This window comes from Schistocerca gregaria, chromosome X, assembly GCF_023897955.1.
Source record: "Schistocerca gregaria isolate iqSchGreg1 chromosome X, iqSchGreg1.2, whole genome shotgun sequence".
In the NCBI taxonomy this organism is placed as follows: domain Eukaryota; kingdom Metazoa; phylum Arthropoda; class Insecta; order Orthoptera; family Acrididae; genus Schistocerca; species Schistocerca gregaria.
Window position 1 is genome coordinate 753,659,878 of NC_064931.1, and position 26,104 is coordinate 753,685,981.

Here is a 26,104-nt window from a genome sequence, read left to right on the forward strand (position 1 = left end):
CTTTGGCAATTTACTGTTAAAAACTTCAAATTCACAGTGTCTTTATTTTGCACACAATCTGATTTTGCTCGCTGTGCATTGAGGTGAAGCGTTTATCAGAGAACCCCATCCAAGATCATAACAGAATCGACAGAGCCTCCGGTTGAGACACACTACTGTTTAGAGGTTTTTGAGAAGTAACTTTCATTAAAAATAACTGTGATTCTATTTGTGCATATGGATGGAAACCAAAATAATATAAAATGCTATGGCTGAAACCTTGGAATGGAAATGAAGTAAATGAGTTTGGCTTGAATGATGGACAGAAACGATGTCAAAAAACAAGGTTCCATTTAATAGAAAGGTGTTCGAAGAAAACAAATGAATCAAGTTCACACAGTTGTGACAAAGCAGGTTTGACATAATAAGCTAAGAGGGTTGGGGTCAATCCGAAGTAATTTCTGTTTTTTCAGATCCACAATTTGGTGATGACGGTTTGGTTTTATTGCAGGTAGTTGTAATAATCTCCTAGGGCGTGATGGTGTGAAATGGTGCCAGTAACATTGATGATAAATCTGTTACAAAGCGTGTAAGGGCTTTAGACTTATTATAGTCTATTCCTGAAAAGCTACTGATTCTATGGCTTACTCAGTAATTATTTTATACTACAATTAATAGAGCCAGTAGGCACTTGTACATATCTCACCTCAGCATGCTCATGAACTCAGGCACCATTAGGCTACTTCTGAGTTCAGTAACTTCAGCAATATTATTAATTAATCCAAGAACTTTTGTTTCTACTGCACTTTCATCTTCAAATGTTTCCAAAACCTTCAAAAATAATTCCATGCCTCCTTCTTCAAGAAAAACAGTACACGTTTTCGGAGACTCATCTGGAAGCAAAAGCAATAAATCTAACCAGAAAATATGTAAGAAAAGTTTCATTAAAACAAAGTCTAAAAAAATTGCAGTGGAATCTCATATTCATAATCACATGTCGGGGAGAATATGGGAGCCCTTCCGAGGTCATAAGGGTTATTGCATGCAGTTGTCTTCATCTGATTCATACAGTTTGAAACTGTAGAATACATATGATTGCAAAGAGCACAAATTAAGTCCAACATTCTGCATTCTGTGTAGGTTCCTATGGATCTATATGCAATAATGTGTACTGATACTGTTTTACAGCCTAATTCCATATCTTTTTAATGTGGAAAGCTGGTGAATCACCATGAAATTTTATGACAAATTTCTCTCCAGCTGTATTGATATTTCACCTCTTGAGCCATTTTTCCTAGTGATCACGTGGTTATCTTCTAAATTTGGTCTAAATACCTTCCAACATATCTTTCTTTTTTCTATAACATTTCTTCTTGCATCCTGATTATGAGTTCAAGAAATTTGTGGTTTCTATGCTAAAATATTGTGGACAGCCTCATTTATACCCATAATAATTCTTTCACAATTGAGATATTAATTTTTCTTTCAGTCCACAATATTTGTAAAGATCTCTTAAATGCTAAAATATCAAATGCATCCTTTTTTTAAAAAATATGATTTGGTTCTTAGATGGTCCATATTTCCATGTTATATAAAGACATTGATAATATTAGTATTCTTAACAGTGTTAACTTTGTATGTCTCCTTATGATGTGGTGTTCCCATATCACTTCTATGATGTTGGTTCTCTTACAAGTGTTATTCTTCTTTTTATTTCCTTACTGCAACTACAATTCCTACAGAGGATGACATGCTCTATTATTTTATATCCAGCTTAAGTGTCCATTTGTGGCAGAGATTCATCATGATATATTATTGTTATTATCTTTGCATAATGGTAGAAAAAAATTTTGCGTCTATGCTTCACTTGTTTCAATAGTTAATGCATTTCTATTTCAGAAGTTGCACAAAGTGTGCTGTCAGCAAATCTGAGGTTGTCAATTCAGAATCCTCCAATTCTTACATCTCCATTCAAGCTATCAAGGCTTCTGCTGATAATGTACTGTCCTTGCCTGTTGAATAAAGGTGGTGACAGAATACATCCTTGTATAGTTCCTTTAGAAGTAGCAAGTGTTCAGATTATATATTTTCCTGTCTGGCTGCTGCATTAGAGTCTGCATAAATAGTCCATGCTGCTCACAATATTCCACATTAGCATCCCCTTAACACAGTCAAATGTCTTCTTATAATATAAAATGGATAACACTAATAGAGAGTTGAATTTTCTACATTTGTATATTAATTACTTAATGTTAATAACCTGTTCATGAGTACCTTTATTCTATACAAACTCTGCTTTTCCTTTTGGCAATTTTTTATCTATATAGTATCTTAGGCACTTATGTAGAATATTTAAAAAGATGTTGCTGAGATGCAAAATAAGTGAGACAGCTCTATAATTTTAACGTAGTGCTTTTTTTTTTTTTTTTTTAACCAAAGGTGATGATTGTTGACCTGATCCAATCTTTAATCCACATACTTTGGTTTATAGGATATTACAGATTCCACGGATGATTCCAACACCTAACTCTCCTGTTTCTTTAAGCACTGCAGCAGTGGGTTATTGTATCTTGTATTTCATGATTTTTTACATGGCATAATCTGTATCACTTCAGGCAAGGGGGTTGGTTACCTTCATAGTCTCAGATGTTATTGAATTTAGCATATGTTAAAATTCAGGAGTAAGTAAGAAACATGTGTTTTTTTGTTTTCTCCAAAAAAATTCTTGCCCCGAGATACCGTCAAAGATAACACTGCGAACACCACTTTGAAGATGCGAATTTTGGAAAAATTTTAAAATGCTTTATCTCTGTAACAGGTCTATATATTTTGTTAGAGTTTTTTTTTTCATTTGAACAATAATTGCTTTATGATTACAATGGTATCCTCCATTTGGGCATATCTGTCAAAGTTATTTTACTATTGCCTTTTGAATTTTTTTTTTAAACTGTCAATCCAGAAAACTTAGATTTTTTTCCATTGATTAGTACCAAGTAGCACTATATTCTCTGTAAAGAAGAGTTTCCACTTTTAAGTTGGACAGGTTTTATTTTTAAAAATCATTTTTCTTTAACTTCCAAGGGTAATGTATGTCTTCACTGAAGTTGTTTCTTACTTACAATGTTTATTTCTATTGTCTTTGTTTTCACTCTTATTGTTGCAGATATTTCTTATACTTCATTTTCTTACACTTTGTTGTACTTTCTTGTCAATTTCTTTGTCATGGTTTTTCATTGCAGATTTCTGTATTGTAGTTGTTCATTGCTAATTTGTTTGCTGCAGAGGCTTCTAAGAAACCTGAGACCACACAGTGAGTTCTGTGTTTTCGTGAGGAATTTGCCAGTTGACAAAGTTGCAGTGTGTTTTGTGAAAAGGACTGTTTGAAATGTCTTCTGACTGGGGCACAGGAAAATGGAGAGTGCTGACTATTTGCTTATCCACAAAAGAGTGATATATAAGACAAGAAAAAAAGGACTTTGTTCAGGTTGGGAATAAGTGTTCTCATTTGAAGACTCTGTTTCAAAGTGAAGATGTTTCCAGTGACGACTTTATGTGTTCTAAATGTTTTGACAGAATAACAACAATGATAGTATCTGAACAAGGTGAAGTCTCCCATGGTGCAGATGATGCAGATTTTGCATAAATAGAGGAAGAATTAAATACCCTGAATCAATCAACTACAGAGGTAGGTGTCAGTCCTGTTAAGAAATTGTGGTCAGTGAAGTCGAGTCATAAGTTCTATGCGACAAGAAAGCACAGGGAAATTACTAAATCTATGGATGAATACACTAAAGCAAAGCTGACCACACTCTTCAAAGTAGAAATTCCATCTTCAGAAGAAAATGAACCAAAGCACTCTTGTAGCTCTTGCCAGGAAGTTTTCATAAATATCAATTCAGCTGTTGCATACTATGCATCCTTCAGTGAAAATGTGCAAGTTTTAACTATTATTCCAGAGACATTTCCAAAGAAAACAATTTTGAACCACATTCCATCATTATCAAAGTACATGGTAGACAAATCAAGAAATGTGAGGTCTGTAAAAGGAGGCTTTGGAAGGTCATCCTGCAGAAGCAGCTCAAGTCCAAGTAGTGCAGTCATTTTATTTGGAATATAAATGGGGCTGCTCTTGCCAGAGTGCCTACAAAAAAAAAACTATAACAGCTGAAGGTCAAAAAGCTGTGAAAGTGGAGAGGTACATAACTCGCAGTATTAAAGAAATTTTTCAATTTATATGAGCAATTATACAACTTCACATATTGGGAGATCAAAATTTTATGCACTACAACCTAAGTGGGTAGTTCCGCACCCACTTAAATATGTCTGTTTATGTGTGTACTGTGCAAATTTTGAACTTTGTGTGTTAACTTTGAAGAACTTACTGGAGCATGTGACATATGACACCTTGGTTGGGCATGTGAAGTCATTAGTAGTCTGTGACGTAGCGAGAGACCTGTTTGTTTAAAGAATGTGGTAACTGCCCTGGAAAGGGAGGACCGTCTTTACAAACACTAGGCCTGGAAGGTGGAGCAAAGAACTGCAGAAAATACTGTACGATATGGGAGGAAAATACACTAATTAAGAAAACTGTTGCCTTTGACAGTTTCATTGATGAACTTGGTAAACAGTCAATGAAAGCAGTAACACATCAGCATATGAAGAAATTGCAACAACAACAACAACAACAAAAACAACAACAACAACAAAACATTGCAAAAGTGAAAGGGTGTGTACAGGCTGAAGAACTATGTTTAGTGCTTACTGTGATTTTGCTGAGAACCGGTCTGTAATTCTCCCACAACAAGTATAAGGGTATCATTGGAGTAATGACCATGTTTCAAGTTTTACAGGAGTGACATGTTTTCAAAACAAGACCACTAGTGTTGCAATTATAAATGATGACACAGGACATGACTCAACACATGCTTTGCTAGCAATGCACAAAATTCTTCAAATGCAAACAGGGGCAGAGAAGATCATCATTATTTCTTATGGTGCTCCTAGTTATTTTAAGAATTGTTACCAGCTGTTGGAATTGAGTAAGTCGCTTGTGCCAACTGACTGGGTATACAGTGCTACTGGTCATGGTAAGGGGGCTACAAAACAATCTTTCCAGACCAAATACAGCTGGGATTCATAATGCTGAGGATTTTAGAAGAGTCGTGAAATCTTACACATCCACAGTCCTCATTCTTTTGTCCAAAGAGGAAATCGAAGAATTCTGCTAGCAGAAAAAAGAATAGTCCAAACAAACTACTCCAGTGAAAGAAATTCAGAATACAATTTTTTGGACTCAAAGTGATGCACTTTAAATGGCAAGAAAGAAGAAATTTCATTTTTTCGGCCAACACCTCAGAAACAGCAGGACAATGTTCAGATTCGCAACCTGAAAAGGGGATGTTTGTGGTGTGTGTGTGTGTATATGACTGTGACTGGTGGACTGCAGAGATTATAGACACCAGTTATGAGTTAAACAAAATTGTAGTGAACTTCATGCTACCACATGGACCAGCTGCTGGATATAAGTTTCCAGCTGAAGGACAGCAACAACGCCATCAGTGCTCACTTACTGTTCACAATGGTTTGAAGATAGTAAGTGCTCCACTTCCTACTGGTTCAACAGGAAAGCATCACTCTATATCAAAGGAAGATACATACTGAAGCAGTGAAACACATTTTTAGTTCATTGACTGGCTAATATCAGTATGAAATAGAGTGCACAGAAGTTGTATAATTTGAAATCTTTAAGTCTTTGTAACTATTTTAAATGCTTGAAAAATTAGACTCTTACTCATCTTTCAAAACAAAAATTATATTAAATAAGGCTAAGTTTTGATTTTTATGAGCCTGTTATGTTATAATTTGGTAATAAACAGGTTTTATGTATGGCAAAAATTTCAATTGTTTATAAGACCTGTTCAACCAAAAAGTGGAAGCTCTCCTTTTCAGGGAATGTAGGAGTTTATGGAACTAATCAACAGATAAAAAATCAAAATTTTATGAATTGGCATTTTTGAAAAAAAAATAATAAAATAAATTCCATAAATTACAAAAAAATGCTGAACACTATAGTTAAAGAACTTCGACAGATAAGTCCAAATGGAGGATTTCTTTGTAATCATAAGCAATTATCTTTCAAATAAAAAAACCCAACAAAATATCTAGAATTGCTCCAGAGATACAGCATTTTAAAATTTTTTCCAAAATTCGCGTCTTCAAAATGGTACGTGCAGTGTCGGTCGTCTTTGGTGGTCTGGGGTTTCTTGCTTAGTCCTTCATTTTAACATATGGTAAATTCAATAACATACAAGACTATGAAGGTAAGATTTTTTCCTAGCCGGCCTCATTTGATAAGGACTACACCACATGCATTACAACTCTCTGAATTTCTTCTTCCATTATGTCAAGTTCTTCCTCATCTAGATTTTTACTTCTTCCACTTTCCTCAGCATCACCTACATTAAAGTTACAGTAACCATCATTTCCAACTGCCAGCAGCCTGATCGAAATTGAAGTGTCACATTATTCTTTCCCATCTTCTACCACCCATCCATATGTTTTGAAGGTTTTAGTTAATTTACATAATTCACTGAATTTTTTTTACATATTTTGTTAATGAAAATTATTTTTCTTTGGTATCCTGTCAAATCTCTCCTTCATGCTTCTTTCTTTCATTAATGATCTGAATGGTTTCAAAAGTCTATATAAAGTGTCAGACTGTTTTTTTTTCCATCAGACTGATGGTCAGAAGCTATATAATGCCACCTCTCCTTTCCTTCTGATCCTATAATGTTAATGAAATTCCGCTCACCAGTTATATAAAGGTAGAGCAAAATTATGTCCCAGTAATTTAGTGAGCTGTGAAGAGCATATAAAAATGTAAATTATCATTTAAATGAAATGCCATTTCAAATGAACCACCTGAAATATCATGTTTTAACAATGATTTAATGATGCTCATACTTCATCCATAATTTAAACACTAAATTCCACATCAATGTTTGAGACTTGAGTTCTTTTTCTTTTTTCTTTCAAGTATGGAATAGTATGACAGACAGCAGCAATTTATCTTCAGTTAGCTTTTCTCTGCAAGAATTAGAGCACCTCACATTAAATGTTCAGATTTTGATGGTGTCCTGAATTATCCAGACCTCTTTTTATTTCTGTGTTTGTTTTCCAGAGAGTTTGCAGCATTGGTACAATCAGAGCAAATACAGAAATTCCCACTAGAGTAAATTATTTTTTTCCCTTGTTACTGCTACATCAGGAGTTGTCCAATGCTTTACAATTTATTCCTATTTGTGGATTGCATTCTGATACAGAGATCACAATAAACAGACATCCTGATAAGTATGTGACGAAGGGTTTATGAAAATTACCGCTCTCACCAACTTTCACTCTCAAACGGGTTGTTGGTTGACCAACTGATGCAAAACAATGTGCACTACATAGCAGAAGAATCAGTCTTTATTGCTCCTCTACCTGTAGAAAAATCATTCTAGTTATTGGTACTTTTTAGTCTCTCCTCTCACCACCTCATACTTTACATGCAAAATACTGAAATGTGTCACCTGATTTATATTCACAATGTTCCAGAAAAACATAGAAATATCTTAGAATTATTTCAAACAATGGAAAAGAAATCAACATTATATTTACATAATTTGGAAAAAACTTCAGTTAAGCAATCCTTATATTTCTTGATTATACAGGATACTGTATGTAGAGTTAGCCCATAACACTGAAATTTTAATCAGACTACCAAAAATATAAATAATAGGATTTATTATTGTTACCTGTGAGATTCCAAAGTGCACTTAAAGTGAACTTTATTGTAATATCTGCACTTCTTGTTGCCACCTTGGAACGTACTATATCTAGAAGTTTCTGCATGTACTTTGGATGAGCTCCTAGCAGAGATGTTTCATCTGTAGATATTTTAGCAGCTGTAAAAAAGGGGCTGGTAAGAGAGGGAGGATTTATCATTGATGTGGAAAACAATTTAATAAAATTATCACCTAGGTATTTGGTTACACACTTTAATTGTTACCACATTACATAACAATAGATCAATCACATTCCAGGAATCAAAGAGAGAGAAATATCTGGGATGTGGAAAGACATCACACATGTACACTTTCTTTACACTTAATACAGTAACATGGCATATTTATAAAATATTTTAATACTGCACCACTATTTCCGAAACAACAGAAACCACATATACACTGCTCAAGAAAAGTTTGGAATACTGTCATAAAATGTAGTCTACGATACTAGAAGTCTCATTGACCTAGGCACTTCATGCATTATCTTGGGTTGGGTTCTTTGGGGAAGAAGACCAGACATCGAGGTCATCAGTCTCATCAGATTAGGGAAGGACGGGGAAGGAAGTCAGCCGTGCCCTTTCAAAGGAACCATCCCAGCATTTGCCTGGAGCGATTTAGGGAAATCACGGAAAACCTAAATAAGGATGGCCGGACGCGGGATTGAACCATCCTCCTCCCGAATGCGAGTACAGTGTCTAATCACTGCGCCACATCGCTCGCTCATGCATTATCCAGTTAGAGTCCATATAATAGACAGTGTTTACTACTGGCAGGTTTTGCAGCTGTTTACCAGTCATGTAAAATTACCACTGCCACAGCTGCACACTGCGAGCAGTCCATTTTGGGCCGAGCACTTTAGTAACATTCCACACAGAGGCATACAACTTTTTGACAGAGTCAAGGTAGTGCCTTTACTTTCAGCAGGTCATACACAGCCAGATGTTGCTGATTGGTTACATGTCACTCAGAGTGGAGGAAAGTATAGTGAGATGGGAAATGTAAATGGTAGACCTCACAGTGGTCGTCCTCATATGACAACAATAATGCAAGATCGTTTCCTCCAACTGTTAGCTTGAAGGTGCCCAACATCAACTGCCAAAAATGTTGGAAATGACTTCTCCCAGCAACAGGGATTTGTATCTCAGACTAAACAGTGCACAGAAAATTGCATCTGGTTGGCTTTCATTTCAGAGGACCAATAAGAAGTTTTACACTGAACCAACAGAATTAAAGCAATAAATGACTGGTCTCTTTCTCATCAACATTGGTCCACTGCAGAATGGAGTAATGTTCTGGCCTTTTGCACATCAACATTGGACCACTGGAGAACGGAGCAATGTCATGTTTGCTGACGAGACAGGGACTGGTTTGTGACAGGACATTGGATATGTTCGGATTTGGAGAAGTGCTCAAAAGCACCAGGAATGTCAATACGTTCAGGAAGTCCACCTGTTTACACGTGGAAGTGTAATGTTCTGGGTCGCAGACCGCTCTAATTTCCATCTACGGCAATATGACTGGTCCCCATTACCTCTAAGAGGACCTACAGATGATTGTAAGGCCCTACAGAAATGAAGTTGGTGACAACTTCATCCAAGTAAATGACTATGCAAGACCGTACTGTACCCTAGCAGTGTCTCAGTATATTCAAAGATGAAACATTAACTGAATGTATTGGCCAGCACAGTCCACAGACAGGAATGCAACTGGGCATGCAATGGACCTGTTGAACGTGGCTATTGCACGGCATGCGAATCCACCTGACAATCTTCAGAACCTCACTGAAGCTGCTATTGAGAAGTGTGACCTCATACTCAAGATAAACTTGATGGTCTCATCCAGTGCAAGATGTGCAGAGTGGAAGAACTCATCCATGTGCAAGGAGGGCGTACTCACTACTGAAGACTGATAATTATAATCATGAGAGAATGGTTTTAATTGTTTTTGTTTTCAAGGCCTACAGTCAGGAGAGAGCCTGCTTTGTTTTTTAACAGTTTTTTGTAACTAACCAAAACTGTTCTTGTTTGCAGAAGGAATTACATTTATTTTGTTAATAAGGTATTATGCAAACTTCAATGGGCATACTATAAGGAAGCCATTGCAGTAAACTCTGTAATATTCCAAACTTTTGTTGAGGTGTGTATAACTATGGCAATGATGGCCAGTGATCCCTTCAGTACAGATGCACACCAAGCTCACTGAGTGAGGTGATGTAGTGGTTAGCACACTGGACCCCCATTCGGGAGGATTTCTGTTGAAACCTGTGTCTGGCCATCATGATTTAGGTTTTCCGTGATTTCCCTAAAACACTGCAGTCAAATGCTGCGATGGTTCCCTTGCAAGGGTATGGCTGATTTCCTTCACCATCCATCCCTGATCCGAAGGTTTGGGACTGATGACCTCAGTGGTTGGTCCCCTCCCCCAAATCAGCCAACCAAACACACCAAGCTCGAACTCTTATGGGAATCAGCGAGCAGCTACGAGTAATGAGGCTAATCAGCAGGGGCACTATATCAGTAGTGTGTTGTTTAAGTTGAGAATTTGGGTCTGTCAGAAGGCAAGCTAAGGCAGTCAGTGCAGTTGACATGACCACTGTGTCCAGGTGGCATGGCAGTCAGTGTATTTGCGTAGCAAGCAGGAAACCTGGGTTTAAATCCTGGTCTGGCACAAATTTTCAACTTGCCCCACTGATATAAATCAATGCCCACTGGCAGCTAATGTCTTAACTTCCTTTGCACAATGTACAGGGTGACAATTATTGAACTATACGAAAAAATAAATCTTAATTAGTTACGAACTATGGAATGCACACACCTTATTCAACACGTAAATGTCACTACAGATATTCGGATTTAGGTTATGACATGTCTGATATGCTCACCAACATTGGTGGTGATGTAGTGCAAATGAATAGCAAAATTCTGCATGACCTGCTGAAGTGTCAGAACATTGATGCTGTCGATGCCCCCCTGAATGGCTGTTTTAAGCTCAGAAATGGTTTTGGAGTTATTGCCATACACCTTAACATTAATATAGCCCCACAAAAAGGAGTCACTTGTGTTCAGATCCAGAGAATATGGCAGCCAATCGAAGCCAATGTCAGTGGCTTCTGGGTACCCTAGAGCCAGCATGCGGTCCTGAAAGTGGTCCTCCAGAATAACAAACACTCTCCTGTTTCGATGGGGCCGAGCTCCGTCTTGTGTGAACCACATTATGTCGAAATCAGGGTCACTTTGGATAATGAGGGTAAAATAATCTTCCAAAACCTTAACGTACTGTTCGGTAGTCACCATGCCATCAAGGAATATCACACCAATTATTTCGTGACTGGACACTGCACACCACATAGTCGCCCTTTGAGGGTGAAGAGACTATTTGATCGCAAAATGCAGATTCTCAGTCCCCCAAATGTGCCAATTTTGTTTACTGATGAACCCATCCAAATGAAAGTACGCTTTGTTGCTAAACCAAACCATACGTGTGCATACTAATTCCCATCATGCCCCGAGGCCAACCATAAAGTTCGAACATCCTAATTCAAACCATTCAAAAGTTATGACAATTTTATTTCATATAGTTCAATAATTGTCACCCTGAATCTAACACCCTTCTGCACCAATGTTAAAGCTTTGAAGACTCTGCAGAGATTGTTTTTGTTCCTAGTATTATAAACACTGTTTTAAAATAGAAGGGTAATGTCATGAAAAAGGGCAGTAATGATTATATGTCTTGTGAAATATTGGTCAAAAGATACGGCAGTTTTTTGTGAAGTCCTGCTGAATGTTCCAAGGCTTCCACTAGACATAATTCTAATATTCACACTTCCACATTCTGAAAATGTTTTATTTTATTTTACTGATAACATTGCACCCTTTTGATATTCTTTTACATATAATCAGTTAGTCTAAGAGATTTTGTTTACTGTAAACATTGCAATGACAACAGTAGAACCAGGAGTACACTCACTAGTTAAAACAAACACAAAATGTAGTTGAACAAAACACTTTGTTGTAAATTGAGGTCAGGCCCTCAATTAAGCTTTCGTCATAACATCCAACTGTGTTGAAAACCCTGTCACAATGAAAGGAAGGTAGATTAGGGATTAGTGTCCACCTCAACAACAAGCTCATTGAAGACAAGCACAAACTTTGGTTGTTGACAGATAAGGAAGGAAATTAGGCATGCCCTTTTTGAAAGAACCATATCAACATTGGCATCAAGTGATTCAGGAAACCAACAATGACTTAAATCTGAATCCAAATTGGGGATTAGAATCATGATCCTCCAGAATGCAAACCCTGTGTCTTATCATTGTACCACATCACTCAACTGTCACAAGAAACTCATTGTGATATCTGTTGTAATGATAGTGATGAGACTGGTGTTTTATGGGTGGTAGAAGGGTTGGGTGGATATATAAGGAAACATTTTGCAGTTGAAGTTGCAATGAGTTGTTACATTGTGGCTACCATATCATTGTGCATGAAAACATAATTATATCTCAATATGCTATGTTGGTTGCACTGTACTGCACGAGACAATAAAGAATCACACTGAGAATTGAGAACCGGTCTGGCCTGAATGTCCCACAATGATGCCTAGCACCTCTACTCGATGGACTATCATTTTGTTTCTCAAGTTGCATGCAACATCCATTTCTCATGCTCAGTTTTGGTGCAAAGCTCAAAGTGGTCCTCCTCACTGTACAATCTGAAAATGGACTTCCCATTTATTCTTCTGATTGGTTTCCAAATAGCAGTTGGCATACAATTTGGAAATTTCAGTTTGTCTGACATAGTTCCAAGTGGCAGCAAGAGGGAAATTTATGTAAAAACAAAATATCCAGTATAGAAGGTTGTACATATATTTTTCTCTGTATATGAAGTACTCAGAATTTCTTCATTTAATTAGTGCAGTGAAACTGTTAAAAAATTATCATATTTGTTGTGTGTACTATTTGAGTAAAATGGATTTATAAATCTGCCCTTTCTAATTTTTCTTCTTTACTGAACTAAGAGAAAGTATAAATATCATTCATTCTGTTATCTGGTGCCTGTGATTTATTGCTCCACAAGAAATTGGCCATATGTGGCACTCTGTTTTATAAACTTAAATTACTGGTAAAATAACAGAAGTTTATAAACTTTGATTATTTATTGGTAAAATGATTTGACTTTATTAAGGAAAAATGCTGTGACATTTTCCCCTCACTTGACAATTTGTTTCACCCTTCAACTACAACAGTAGCTACTTTCTGTGTGTATTGTATGCCTGACACATTCAGTAGAGTTCAACACTTATTCACCTGATTGTGCAAATCAAAGAATCTAAATCTCAGATTGTAGCATTATGGCCTACATCTCTGGTTTAAGCTCTCGTCCTAACAAGAGGGCCACAGTCATTTCCAGGAACAATGCCACAAATTACAGGCTGTGCTTCCATACCATGTGTCAGAGGTTGTCATTACTGTTAAAATCACATAGATTATTTGATATAGCTCAAGATGGTGAGGAAGACCTTGATGTGCCATGAAATTAATTTGTTGTCTTCAGTCTGAAGACTGGTTTGATTGAGCTCTCTATGTTAGTCTATCCTGTGGAAGTTTCTTCCTCTCTACATAGTTACTGCAACATACATGCATTTGAACCTAATGACTGTATTCAAGCCTCAGTCTGCCTCTACATATTTTACCCTCCACACTTCCTTCCACTACCAGACTGACAACTGTATGATGCCTTTCAATGTGTCCAATTAATCATTCTCTTCCTTTAGTCAAGTTGTCTCACAAATTTATTTTTCCCACACTTCAATACCTCTTCATTAGTTATTCAATGTTCCCTGTCTGATTTTCAACATCTTTTTGTAGCACCACATTTCAAAAACGTCTATTCTCTTCTTATCTAATCAACATTTCACTTCTGCACAAGGCTACACTCCATACATACACATTCAGAAAATACTTTCTAACTCTTAAATTTACATTGGACATTAACAAATTTCCCTTTTTCAGAAAAACTTTTCTTGTTACTGTCAGTCCTGCATTTTATATCCTCTGTAACACTGTCACTAAATTTTGGTCAGTACTGAGAATTAAAAGCAGCTTCATTGCAATTGTGTGTGAAGCAAGCAGGCAGGCACACAGGTATTGATATGTAATTTCACAAACAAGCTTGTTTTTATGCTACAAGGTGGCCAGGCCAAGCCATGCAGTTGTGGTGTCATTGCAGAAAGGCACTGCAACTAAAAGCCCACCTGTGGAGTATTTCCACACCATGAAAACCCAGGGGTGTTCATTTGAATATGCCTGGAAGCAACATATTGGTGCAACAAGTATGCTGTTAATCACTAAAAATACCCTCTGATTCTAGCACAGTTATGTGAAGTCTGGTAGCACCCTCCACAAGATTGGGTCCATGCAAGTCTTTATCATGCTACGAGCCAATCAGCAGCTGACACTGGTCTGGGCAGCCAACTCCACCAGACCAGCTCACGATTCCAAGTCCCCACCCGTGGACACAGAATGACACTGGATGAATCGTCCCCTGGGCTTCACAGCAGCACCAAACTTCTGCCTTGGAGTGCAGTGTTTCACAGTCAGTACGGTACTGTTGCCATCCTTCCACACCAGGGCGAGCTCCTAAACTGGTACCAGTAGAAGCCTATGAGAATTCAGCAGACATACATGTTGCTGGCATTCTTTGTGAGGGCCACATAGTGCTAACTCAGGCATGCACTGCTGAATGGGGTAGAAAGTGTCAGAAAAGCAGGATGCCACTGTCAAACAGCCATCCTGTTGCCACTGACCTTCCGACATCATCGGCACTGCTGGTGGGACATCACAGTACTCCGACATTGTAATTTAAAACAGAATAAAATATGTTGTATCTTGCAGTAGAGTTTTCCTAGGCACCCCTGGCCAGCACCACCTCTACACCACAGCAGCCCCACTCACCTTGGGTCATTTTACATCTCTACTTTGGCAAACATCAGTTATTTTGTTGTCTAAATAGCAAAGATCATCCACTACATTTAGTGTCTAATTTCTCGATCTTATTCCCTCAACGTCACCTGGTTTAATCTGACTACATTCCATTCCCCTTGTTTTAATTTTGTTGATATCCATTTTATAACCTCTTTTAAAGATATTATCCATTCCACTCAACTGCTCTTGCAAGTTGACTGCTGCTTCGACAGAATTACAATGTCACCAGCAAACCTCAAAGATTTAATTTCTTCTCCCTGACTTTCAATTCTCTTTCCAAATATCTTGCCAGTTTCCTTCACAGCTTTCTCAATGCACAGACTGAACAACATTGGTAGTAGACAACCCCTTTCATGTCCTTTGATTCTTATAACTGCAGTCTGTTTTTTGTACAAGTTATAGATAACCTTATGCTACCTGTTTTTACCCCAATTAACTTCAGAATTTCAGTATGTATTCAAGTCAACATTATCAATAGCTTTCTCTAAGTATACAAATGCCATAATCATAGGTTTGCATTTCCTTAATCTATATTATACGATACATTGTACGGTCTGTATGGCTTCTCATGTTCCTACATTTCTATTATTATTATGCCTTGTTTTACAATTTATTTTCATTTTCCCATAAACAAATATTGTATGCTAATTTTCATTTTCATTTACTTTTTGTTCCTACCTGTCCATAAATTTTCTGATACGTGGTAGAACATCTTTTGTACTTTTGCATCATAAGACATTACAATGCATATGAGTATCTGAGTGGTGGAGCAAAGTGAGTATGCTAATACCAGTCATTGTTGTGCTTTGTCTGGATGCTCTAACTTGTGTGAGTTGACAAAATTAGACAAGCTGATTGTTTTCATGTATTGAGAACAATTGTTACTTACTCAGAAATTTTTGTTAAATAGTGGATTTAAACAGCACCCTAGATGTTTTTGTTATTAATAATCAGCCACTGTCCACTAATAAACTGAAGACTGTAAGAGGGGCACCACTAGAATAGCAGCAGCACATGTGTGTAACCTGGCACAATTGAAATGCTGACGAGCACAGGTGAGAGAGTGATGAATGTTTGTCCCACTAGCATATGCCCTGACTGTGAACTGAGGACAGCCTCTTTCAACATCAAAAGTACTGTGAAAGTAAATCACATCTACAGTGAGGGCGTATCAATGTGTACAATGAGAAAATTACCATAATTACCAACAACAACAAAAAAATTACAAGGTCCAACTATATAAAGGCATAAAATTATGGCTTCAGATTTTACCATAATATATGAACAATAATGGGACATGTAAGTAAAAAATGAAATTACTGCAGAGAAACAAAATTAATTTCAGGGTTCTTTAGTTTCATAGTATTATACTCTGTATGTACTAGTGTGATATCTTCATATGACATAAATTATCTTTATCTACTCTGAGATATTTAGAATTCTGTTATTTTACTTACCTAAAATGCTACATATGGCAACACTCATTCTGTTCATGGATGCATCGTAAAAAGTACAGAGGGAGTTCATAACAAGGCGTGCACAGCGGTACTTGTCAAATGACACATCTTGTAGAATTCTGTCACTACACAGTGTCAATAAAGTATTCTTCTGAAGCTGAAACAAAGAATCTGATCATCATCAATATAAATTTGATCCCTGGTAAGTATTTTAACAATTACAAATCAAGATGTCCTATGAAACTACACATCTTGTTTCTATGACAGCCCCATACAGCCTCAAAAATGTTTGATAAGCATTTGACAAATACTCTACCCAAATTTGAAAGAGCAGTTGGCCTTTAAGATGAGAGACATCAAAGTACATTAATAGGCCAGACATTTTTATCTGTCTGACTTTTTAGTTCTGAAATGCTTGAATTAAGGATGTGTGAAACTTTACATTATAAATTACTACAAATGTCCTACACTAATTTATGAATCCCACAGTTGAATACTGGAAAACATACGAAATTTTTACTTAATTTGTCTCCAAGTTAGGCAAATTGTTATCAACAGGAAACTGTAGTTTATGCATCATCTAGTAGCCCCTAGTAGCAACTGAAAAAGTTATTCACAATGATGCACTACTGGGACATCCAGAGGTTATCATCATCATAAATGAAATGCGCCTTTCACGGGCAAGTGCTCTACCATCTGAGCTACCGAAGCACGACTCACACCCGGTACTCACAGCTTTACTTCTGCCATTACCTCGTCTCCTACCTTCCAAACTTTACAGAAGCTCTCCTGCGAACCTTGCAGAACTAGCACTCCTGAAAGAAAGGATATTGCAGAGACATGGCTTAGCCACAGTCTGGGGGACGTTTCCATTCTGGTGCCGAGTTCGAGTCACGGTCGGGCACAGTTTTAATCTGCCAGGAAGTTTCAATCAAGAGAACTTTCTAACTGTGGAAGTACCCCACAGCAACTGACATGTTACATGTTTTTCCAATAATATATCTTTAATCACTACAATCAATAAACTTTAACTTACACAAGGAGCACCAATATATCAGTGTAAATATGAGTTACTTTCACAAAAGGTAACAGCAGTAGTAAATGACCTCCTTGTGGTACTAAATAGATATGTTTAAGATCCCACCACTCCAGTGATAGTGAGATGGAGCCAGAGAGTGGTATCATTATTATCTGTACAACTCATACTTCTGCTTTTGGCAGCCATAAGCACATGGGTTGCAGCAAAGACATCACGTATGGATGGTCATTACCCCTCTTTTAAAGCAATTCTTGCTTTCATTCACTGGTAATAATTTTGACTACCATTACTTGTAGTCACAAAATCCACTCTCTACTGTGTTTTTATCTGCTGACTTTCCATCAATCTTGGTTTCCACATGCTGTGTGGTTTGTGGCAGTAACCTGCCTAGTTTAGTGTCAGGCTATGGCACTTACGTGGCAATGTGGACAGGATCACAATCCATCACTCTCTCTCTTTTGCGGTCAGCAGAAGGATCCCCAAATTGATGTTATGTTTGTGGTGCATCACGAAACAGGTCCGTACTGCTAGTTCTGTAGTTTTGACTAGGTGCTCCATCCAACTGAGATGCATGTAACACACTTTTTTATTAAGGCATAAATACAGTGCAGACACAGTGAAGCTTTTCTTGTAGCTTTCCTTCAAGTGGTCAGCACTCAACGAGAGTGAGAAAACAGACATGTAGCCTATTAGGTGGCTCATGAAATGTAGTGGCTAGATATGTCACAATGTAGTGCCAGATCTAGTGGTGAGTGAAAGACATGTGCTTATACACACTCAGCACACAGCTGTGTCCTTAGACCAGGTAGTGTAGCGGGTCGGAGGTGTGATGACGACTACTGGGTGGTGGGAACCATCTCAGTGTTTATCAGGGTGTGTTCATCTCCCACCTGGAGTGTCCTGAGTTTGCATGATGGTGAGGGAGATGGAAGAATGTTGTGTGCATCTGCATGGAGAGAATCAGTATAAAGACAACAGTTCTTTATTATTCCATCAACTTGGAAAATTATGTGGGTGCGCCCACATCTCTCTCTCAGCTTGGCATTGTCTCATAATATTTCCACTTGCGGCAGCAGATGCAGTGCGCAGTCTGTGACAAATATACGAGGCAACGTATCTCAATTTATCTCATAATGGTAGATGCCCACAAACAGCAACCACTACTGTAATCATCATGCCATCTTACCTGCCCGATTCTCTTGGGTACTAAAGAGCAAAATTAATGCACACATCAAAAAATGTTTTGCATCACACTGGTTCCCAGAACTCCTGATGATTGATGTTGACTGAGGATACTGTATCACAGACACAGTCCTTTTGACTGTTCAGAGATATCACTAAACCCACCCAAAGATGTAAACAACCATGCATGAGCAGTTCCTATTAGACGGAGGGGGTCCAACAGCTGATCAGTTCCAGTCATTCCACCAGGAAGGAGGCACATGGCTCGGGTTGTCTGTAGTTCAACCATGCCTTGACGGTCAATACCATGGTTCTATCGCATCGACATTGTTATTTTGTGCCAGGAAGGGCTCTCAAAAAGGGAAGTGTCCAGGCATCTCGGAGTGGACCAAAAGCAATGTTGTTCGGAAATGGACGAGATACAGAGAGAGACAGCAACTGTCGATGACATGCCTCGCTCAGGCCGTCCAAGTGCTAATACTGCAGTGGATGACTGTTACCTATGGATTACGGCTCAGAGGAACCCTGAAAGCAACGCCACCATGTTGAATAATGCTTTTCATGCAGCCACAGCACTGTGTGTAATAGGCTGCATGATGAGCAACATCACTCCCTACGTCCATGGTGAGGTCCATCTTTGCAACCATGACACTGTGCAGCATAGCGCAGATGGGCCCAATAACATGCCGAATGGATCACTCAGGATTGGCATCACATTCTATTCACTGATGAGTGTCGCATATGCCTTCAACCAGACAATCATCAGAAACGGGTTTGGAGGTAACCCGGTCAGGCTGAACGACTTAGATACACAGTCCAGCAAGTGTAGCAAGGTGGAGGTTCCCTGCTGTTTTGGGGTGGCATCATGCGGGGCTGACGTATGCTGCTGGTGATCATGGAAGGCACTGTAATGGCTGTACGATATGTGAATGCCATCCTCTGACTGATAGTGCAACCATATCGGCAGCATACTGGCGAGGCATTCGTCTTCATTTATGACACTTCACGGCCCCAAATGACATCGTTCAACTAGAGTGGCCAGCATGTTCTCCAGACATGAACCCTATTGAACATGCCTGGGATAGATTGAAAAGGGCTGTTTATGGATGATGTTACCCACTAACCACTCTGAGATATATACGCCAAATTGCCACTGAGGAGTGGGACAATCTGGACCAACAGTGCCTTGATGAATCTGTGGATAGTATGCCACGATGAATACAGACATACATCAATGCAAGAGAACATGCTACTGAGTATTAGAGGTACTGGCGTGTACAGCAATCTGGACCACCACCTCTGAAGGTCTCGCTGTATGGTGGTACAACATGCAATGTGTGGTTTTCATGAGCAATAAAAAGGGTGGAAATGATGTTTATGTTGATCTCTCTTCCAATTTTCTTAACAGGTTCCGCAACTCTTTGAACTGAGGTGCTGCAAAACCTTTTTTGATGTGTGTACCATGTGATCCATGATCAGATTTCCTCTTTTCCACGTACGAGAACTTGCAATTTCTTGGGACTAAGTAATAGCCAGTACTTCTGTTTCTATTTGGTTATAATTCATCCATGCCACTGTTAGTGTTTTAGATGTGTATCTTATTGGTTGCTTCATGCCACTGAGGACCTATTCTATTTTACAAAGCACCTTTTGGCAGGGCTACACATCTGCCTGGCATAAATGTGGCCACATGTGGAGCAGATATCAAACAAAAGCATTGCCTGAGACAAGTGGCATACACTGAAATTTGACTTCCTTTTACCGTAGCTAATTAATGGGTTAAGATATCCACACAACATTTGGTATAAATTTTTCATAATAAATTATCTTGCTTAAGAATGACTGCAGATTCTTCAAACCGTTTGGCCCAGGGAGTCTGTCAGTTGCTTTATTGTCGGCCTGTTGCCATCTTTGCTCAGTATGTGGTCAAGGTGTGGAACACTTGTTGGAAAAAACTACTTTTACTTAATTTACATTCTTGAAGAGACACTCTTTGACTGTCACAATTTTACTAGTAAACTGTTGAAGTATTCATGGTAAAGTTCTCGAATTTACAGAAAAGTTCTCACACTCAAATTATTCTGGGACTGAGAGCTGGCTGAAACCCAAAGTGGAAAGCTCTGAGATATTTAGCGAGTTGTGGAACATATATCGGAAAGACAAATTATAGACCATAGGAGGGAGAATGTTCATTGCAGTTGACAAAAATATTGTCTCTAGTGAGGTTGAAGTTGAGTGTGACAGTGAAGTCATCTGCTCGCGTATAACAGGTGTAGGTGAAATTAAGTAATTGTTAGAAGTTTTTACTGGCCAACTGATTCTGCTGTGACAGTTCTAGAATTATTCAAGAAAAGTCTATGATCAACAGCACATAAATACACAGATCATGCAATACTAGTTGGAGGCGTCTTTAACTTGCCGAGTACAGACTGGTATGGTTCAAATGGCTCTAAGCACTATGGGACTTAACATCTGAGGCCATCAGTTCTATAGGCTTAGAACTACTTAAACCTAACTAACCTATGGAAAACACACACATCCATGCCTGAGGCAGGATTCGAACCTGCGACCGTAGCAGCACTGTGGTTCCACATTGAAGCGCCTAGAAATGCTCAGCTACAGCGGCCAGCATAGACTGATATGTCTGCAGCAACGCACGGATGCACGCCAAGACCGTAGGATCCTACGCAGTGCCGTAGGGGACCGCACCGCCACTTCCCAGCAAATTAGGGACACTGTTGCTCCTGGGGTATCGGCGAGGACCATTCGCAACCGTCTCCATGAAGCTGGGCTACGGTCCCGCACACCGTTAGGCCGTCTTCCGCTCACGCCCCAACATCGTGCAGCCCGCCTCCAGTGGTGTCGCGACAGGCGTGAATGGAGGGACGAATGGAGATGTGTCGTCTTCAGTGATGAGAGTTGCTTCTGCCTTGGTGCCAATGATGGTCGTATGCGTGTTTGGCGCCGTGCAGGTGAGCGCCACAATCAGGACTGCATACGACCGAGGCACACAGGGCCAACACCCGGCATCATGGTGTGAGGAGCGATCTCCTACACTGGCTGTACACCTCTGGTGATCGTCGAGGGGACACTGAATAGTGCACGGTACATCCAAACCGTCATCGAACCCATTGTTCTACCATTCCTAGACCGGCAAGGGAACTTGCTGTTTCAACAGGACAATGCACGTCCACATGTATCCCATGCCACCCAACGTGCTCTAGAAGGTGTAAGTCAACTACCCTGGCCAGCAAGATCTCCGGATCTGTCCCCCATTGAGCATGTTTGGGACTGGATGAAGCGTCGTCTCACGCGGTCTGCACGTCCAGCACGAACGCTGGTCCAACTGAGGCGCCAGGTGGAAATGGCATGGCAAGCCGTTCCACAGGACTACATCCAGCATCTCTACGATCATCTCCATGGGAGAATAGCAGCCTGCATTGCTGCGAAAGGTGGATATACACTGTACTAGTGCCGACATTGTGCATGCTCTGTTGCCTGTGTCTATGTGCCTGTGGTTCTGTCAGTGTGATCATGTGATGTATCTGACCCCAAGAATGTGTCAATAAAGTTTCCCCTTCCTGGGACAATGAATTCAGGGTGTTCTTATTTCAATTTCCAGGAGTGTAGATCAGGAACAGCAGAGGTCCCAGGACGCTTCCCTGGGGAACACCTGTTATCACTTCAGTTTTACTCAATGATTTGCCGTCTATTACTACGAACTGCGACCTTCCTGACAAAAAATCACGAATCCAGTCGCACAACTGAGACAATACCCCATAGGCTTGATTAGAAGTGGCTTGTGAGGCACGGTGTCAAAAGCTTTCCAGGAATCCAGAAATACGGAATCAACCTGAGATCCCCTGTCGATAGCGGCCATTACTTCGTGCAAATAAAGAGCTAGCTGCGTTGCACAAGAACACTGTTTTCTGAAACCATGTTGATTACGTATCAATAGATCATTCCCTTCGAGGTGATTCATAATGTTTGAATACAGTATATGCTCCAAAACCCTACTGCAAACCGACGTCAATGATATAGGTTTGTAGTTCGATGGATTACTCCTACTACCCTTCTTAAACACTGGTGCGACCTGCGGAATTTTCCAATCTGTAGGTACAGATCTACTAGTGAGCAAGCGGTTGTATATAATTGCTAAGTAGGGAGCTATTGCATCAGCGTAATCTGAAAGAAACCTAATCGGTATACAATCTGGACCTGAAGACATGCCCATATGATTATTAATTTTTCACTGGCTACCGAAAATTGGGAAACCATTTCCATTCAGAACAACATTGATAGCACATGCGTACGTTTTCAGTATATGTAACATTTCCTACTGGAGTAAAAACATTAACTCTTAAGGACAATAAGCAGTGGACAACTATAGGCACAAAAATGTTGAGTGAGAAAACAGATTTTTATCAACACTGTTGTAAAAAATATACATTTACCTAAGAATCTGCAGTTTATTCAACAGCCTGCAAAAGATTCTATGGTAGAGAGGTCAGACAGACAAAATATTATGTGGAATGACAACTTCCTACGAAACTCATCTAACAAAATGATATCCATGTGGAGAGCTATAAATCTAAATCTACATCTACATCCACATTCCGCAAGCCACCCGACGGTGCATGGCGGAGGGTACCTGGAGTACCTCTATCGGTTCTCTCTTCTATTCCAGTCTCGTATTGTTCCTGGAAAGAAGGATTGTCAGTATGCCTCTGTGTGGGCTCCAATCTCTCTGATTTTATCCTCATGGTAGGAGGGAGCAATATACTGCTTGACTCCTCGGTGAAGGTATGTTCTCGAAACTTCAACAAAATCCCCTATTGAGCTACTGAGCATCTCTCCTGCAGAGTCTTCCACTGAAGTTTATCTATCATCTCCGTAACGCTTTTGCGATTACTAAATGATCCTGTAAAGAAGCTCGCTGCTCTCTGTTGGATCTTCTCTATCTCTTCTATCAACACTATCTGGTACGGATCCAACACTGCTGAGCAGTATTCAAGCAGAGGGCAAACAAGCATACTGTAACCTACTTCCTTTGTTTTCGGATTGCATTTCCTTAGGATTCTTCCAATGAATCTCAGTCTGGCATCTGCTTTACCGACGATCAACTTTATATGATCATTCCATTTTAAATCACTCCTAATGCATACTCCTAGATAATTTATGGAATTAACTGCTTCCAGTTGCTGACCTGCTATTTTGTAGCTAAATGATAAGGGATCTTTCTTTCTATGTATTCGCAGCACATTACACTTGTCTACATTGAGATTCAATTGCCATTCCCTGCACCATGCGTCATTTCGCTGCAGATCCTCCTGCATTTCAGCACAATTTTCCATTGTTACAACCTCTCGATATACCACAGCATCATCCGCAAAAAGCCTCAGTGAACTTCCGATGTCATCCACAAGGTCATTTATGTATGATGTGAATAGCAACGGTCCTACGACACTCCCCTGCGGCACACCTGAAATCACTCTTACTTCAGAAGACTTCTCTCCATTGGGAATGAAATGCTGCGTTCTGTTATCTAGGAACTCTTCAATCCAATCACACAATTGGTGGTGGTGGTGGTGGTGGTGGTGGTTAGTGTTTAACGTCCCATCGACAACGAGGTCATGAGAGACGGAGTGCAAGCTCGGGTTAGGGAAGGATTGGGAAGGAAATCGGCCGTGCCCTTTCAAATGAACCATCCCAGAATTTGCCTGAAACGATTTGGGGAAATCACAGAAAATCTAAATCAGGATGGCTGGAGACGGGATTGAACCGTCGTGCTCCCGAATGTGAGTCCAGTGTGCTAACGACTGCGCCAACTCACTCGGTTCACACAATTGGTCTGATAGTCCATATGCTCTTACTTTGTTCATTTAATGACTGTGGGGAACTGTATCGAATGCCTTGCAGAAATCAAGAAACATGGCAGCTACCTGGGAACCCGTGTCTATGGCCCTCTGAGTCTCATGGACGAATAGCGTGAGCTGGGTTTCACACGACCGTCTTTTTGGAAACCCATGCTGATTCCTACAGAGTAGATTTCTTGTATCTCAGACAAGAATAAAGAATGTATCATTAACACTAGAAGGCTCAAAAGTCACAGACCCAAAATCAGAAGTGAAAACATTCAACGAACACTTTACTTCACTAGCTAAAGATCTCACTCAAGTAAACTGTAATGGACCAGCCCCATGTTTCTCCAGTAAGTTGGTGATCTCGGATGCGTCTATATACGTTTACCAAACAAATCCTGATGAAAATATAAGTAAAATTAAATCATTAAGCAATAAAATGTTAAGTGATGTTGATGAAATACCTGACTTCATAACAAAACCATGTGCTCACCACATAGAAAACCTGTTGCTAAAAATTTTCAAACTCTCTCAAGAAATTGGTGTCTTTCCAGAGGTTCTGAAAATAACGAACGTTTCACTAATGCTAAAAAAGGTTCTATTGATAAAATATCAAATTACCCTTAAACACCTTCTCAAAATTTTTACAAAATCTTTTTTATGAGGCTTATAAGTTTCATAATTAATATTTCCTCTCACCATCCAACAACATGGCTTCAGGAAGTTTAAAGTTTACACAAACAGCAAAATTTGAATTCTTAGACTATACTTTAAAACCCCTTTATCAACATAAATTAGCTGCTGGTAGTTTCCTGCACCTTTCAAAGGATTTTGGTGTCCTGGACTATAAAATTCTGCTCAAAAAATTAGAAAGATGAGGAATAAGAAGTGTAGCACATTGGTGGTTATGTTCAGACCTAAAAAAAAAACTGCAGGCAGGAGGCACCACTTCAGTATGACTTCAGCACTATGAACAAAATGAGAAACAACTTTTTCTTTTCCAGCTAATGACCAATAAAATATCATGTACCTCACAGCTCAATCCTAGAACCATTACTCTTCTTGATTTATGTGGATGACTTTGTTGTATATATATGAGTACCCAAAAAAACTACACTATTTGCTGTTTATGCTAGCATATTCCTAACTAGATTTAGCCCAGAAACATTGTAGTCAACAGCAGAAAGTTCTATGAAAAGACTTACACAGAGTGGTTAATCAAAAACACATTCATTGTAAATATTAAAATATCTGAATGTGTCAACTTTCACTTATTTCCACCATTTAACCAAATGTCTATTCAAGCAAGATTAAAAAAATGATCGACTAAGAAATGTAAGTGTGACAAAATTTTTGGATCAATGGGTCCAGAAAGACTTAAAAAAAGGACACCCATATAAGTAACTTGACTAAAAACCTCTCATCTGTGTGCTATGGTCTAAGAGTATTTACATCTATGACAAGCAAAACAACAGTACTGCACACTCTCTGCACATATCAACTCCCTTCTCTGATATGGGATCTTTTTTCTGAGGACACTCATGTTATAACAATTATTTCTAGAATGAAAAAAAAATAAATAAGAAGCTCTAAGACTAATTTGTGTCCTTAGAAAAACTTAATTCTGTAACTTCCATAATACTCTGCTTGATGTACTGAATGTACCACCCTTATTCATTTACGAGGGTTACTCAATAAGTAATGCAACACCTGATTTTTTTTCCTTAAAGCAGATTGGTTTTATTCAGGATTCCAATACACCATAATATTCCCGA

At 39.0% G+C, this 26,104-nt stretch overlaps 1 protein-coding gene across 1 annotated transcript in view; it reads right to left on the reverse strand.

Annotated features, from left to right (window-relative positions):
• Nucleotides 1-26,104, reverse strand: part of LOC126298194 (protein zyg-11 homolog B-like) — a 224,423-nt gene that overhangs the window by 20,879 nt on the left and 177,440 nt on the right. The window contains exons 9-11 of the mRNA XM_049989502.1: nt 16,248-16,404; nt 7,776-7,925; nt 686-872 (exon numbers count right to left, since the gene is read on the reverse strand). Coding sequence (XP_049845459.1) covers nt 686-872; nt 7,776-7,925; nt 16,248-16,404 — 494 coding nt within the window. The remainder of the gene's footprint in view (nt 1-685; nt 873-7,775; nt 7,926-16,247; nt 16,405-26,104) is intronic.